The 1,800-nt window shown below is 37.4% G+C and overlaps 1 protein-coding gene across 1 annotated transcript; it reads left to right on the top strand.

Annotated features, from left to right (window-relative positions):
• Window positions 1-242: 242 nt before the first annotated feature.
• On the top strand, window positions 243-1,041 carry TNFAIP8 (tumor necrosis factor, alpha-induced protein 8). The gene has a single exon (XM_009709333.1). The coding sequence runs from the start codon at window positions 304-306 to the stop codon at window positions 802-804; it is 501 nt and encodes a 166-aa protein (XP_009707635.1). The 5' UTR covers window positions 243-303; the 3' UTR covers window positions 805-1,041.
• Window positions 1,042-1,800: the final 759 nt, after the last annotated feature.

Raw genomic sequence — 1,800 nt, 5'->3', positions numbered from 1 at the left:
GTATCTTTTTGTGTTTTCTCCAAAGTAAACAGTCTAAAAGAATGTAAACCTAAAGACAACAGAGTTTTAGGGATGGAAAAGATGGGATTTTCTGCAACTACATACATAGGTTTGCATTATTTTTCTGGCAGTTAGTAGGACTAATATGAATGGATAGACATGGAAATATTCCTCAACTTCCTGTCCATAGTATGTCTGTTATGAAGTACTGACTGCATATTTTTTTTCTCCTCCCCAGTGGCCACAGATGTCTTCAACTCCAAAAGTCTGGCCATTCAGGCCCAGAAGAAGATCCTTGGAAAAATGGTGTCCAAATCAATAGCAACTACTTTGATCGATGACACAAGTAGTGATGTTTTAGATGAGCTCTACAGAGTGACAAAAGAATATACACAAAATAAAAAGGAAGCAGAGAAAATCATCAAAAACCTCATTAAGATAGTCCTCAAATTGGCAATTCTCTACAGGAACAACCAATTTAATCAGGATGAAATAGCGTTGATGGAGAAATTCAAGAAGAAAGTTCACCAGCTGGCTAAGACCGTGGTCAGTTTTCATCAGGTGGATTATACCTTTGACAGGGATTTTTTGTCCAAATTGTTAAACGATTGTAGAGAGCTACTTCACGAAATCATTCAGCGTCACCTAACTGCAAAGTCGCATGCACGCATCAACAATGTGTTTGACCACTTCTCTGATTGTGAATTTTTGGCTGCCTTGTACAATCCCTTTGGACCTTATAAACTCCATTTGCAGAAACTTTGTGATGGTGTCAACAAAATGCTAGATGAGGGGAACATATAAGTACTTGTATTAAAGTTGACTGCCTATGTGTGTTTGTAGATGGAACACTGTTGATTTATGAAGGAATAAGGGAGCTTGCAAAAAGGTCTTTTTACATTATGACAAATATTTCCAAAATATCTTTATGAAATCAATTCCTTATTATGAGCTATCCGTTGCTATTCACAGTCCATCCAGAAGAAAGGCTGCACATGACTTTTTTTGCTGTGCTTTGCCTATGGAAACAACTGGCTTAAGACAATAAAACAGAACTGTCCAAGTAGAGTAAGAGTCTTGCAAGACAGATATACAAACCAAACTGATATGCTGTCAGAGAATCCACAGTTTTCCTAGATTTACAGAACTATTTCTAAATTATCGGAGTCCAGTGATATTGGTAACAGACTATCATGGTGATGGTACGCTCTATAATTTCTTTGACTTATTTGTAAAATATATGTATTTGATTCATTTATAGTCTTCTATGCTCTCTGCATGGATCACGGCTTCCTAGTGTTGCCCTCATGAAACATTCAGTTTTAAGTGACATCAGTGATGCTGTCACATAGAGTCTTAACAGCCTTGTTCATCTGTAGCTCAGTGGTGAAAACTGCCTGTCTGCAAGGAAGGATTTACCAAGTGTAGATCCTTATGGACCCACACAGATGCTTGCTTCCTTTGATTATATGGGGATTATTTGAGGAATAAGCTACAGTAAAATAGCCAAACTGGGGAAGAGTATTCCCTAGAAACCACTGTGGTACGTAATTTTAACTCTGCCTATGATATGGTAAAACACAGTGACTTCTCTGTGCAATGCTTTAAGGTATTTAGAATTCTGCTGATAGAGTCATAGAATCAATTGTTTGGTTGGAAGGGTCACGGTTCTTTCTGAGAGGGTGTGAGTCAGTATATTTTATGCACTAGCCTGATGTGTATGATGATGTGAATTCAGAAAGCTTGAATATCTGAAAATAAATTCCAAGCCAATTTGCTTTGTGTACAGTGAAACTGGAA

The sequence above is a fragment of the Cariama cristata genome, unplaced genomic scaffold (genome assembly GCF_000690535.1).
Source record: "Cariama cristata isolate BGI_N322 unplaced genomic scaffold, ASM69053v1 scaffold5591, whole genome shotgun sequence".
Classification (NCBI taxonomy): Eukaryota; Metazoa; Chordata; class Aves; order Cariamiformes; family Cariamidae; genus Cariama; species Cariama cristata.
Note: the sequence above shows the minus strand (reverse complement) of the source record. Positions and strands in the feature narration are given on the sequence as shown.

Coding starts and splice junctions, on each gene's coding strand:
- TNFAIP8 (XM_009709333.1), top strand. CDS start 304: ATGGTGTCCAAATCAATAGCAACTACTTTGATCGATGACACAAGTAGT.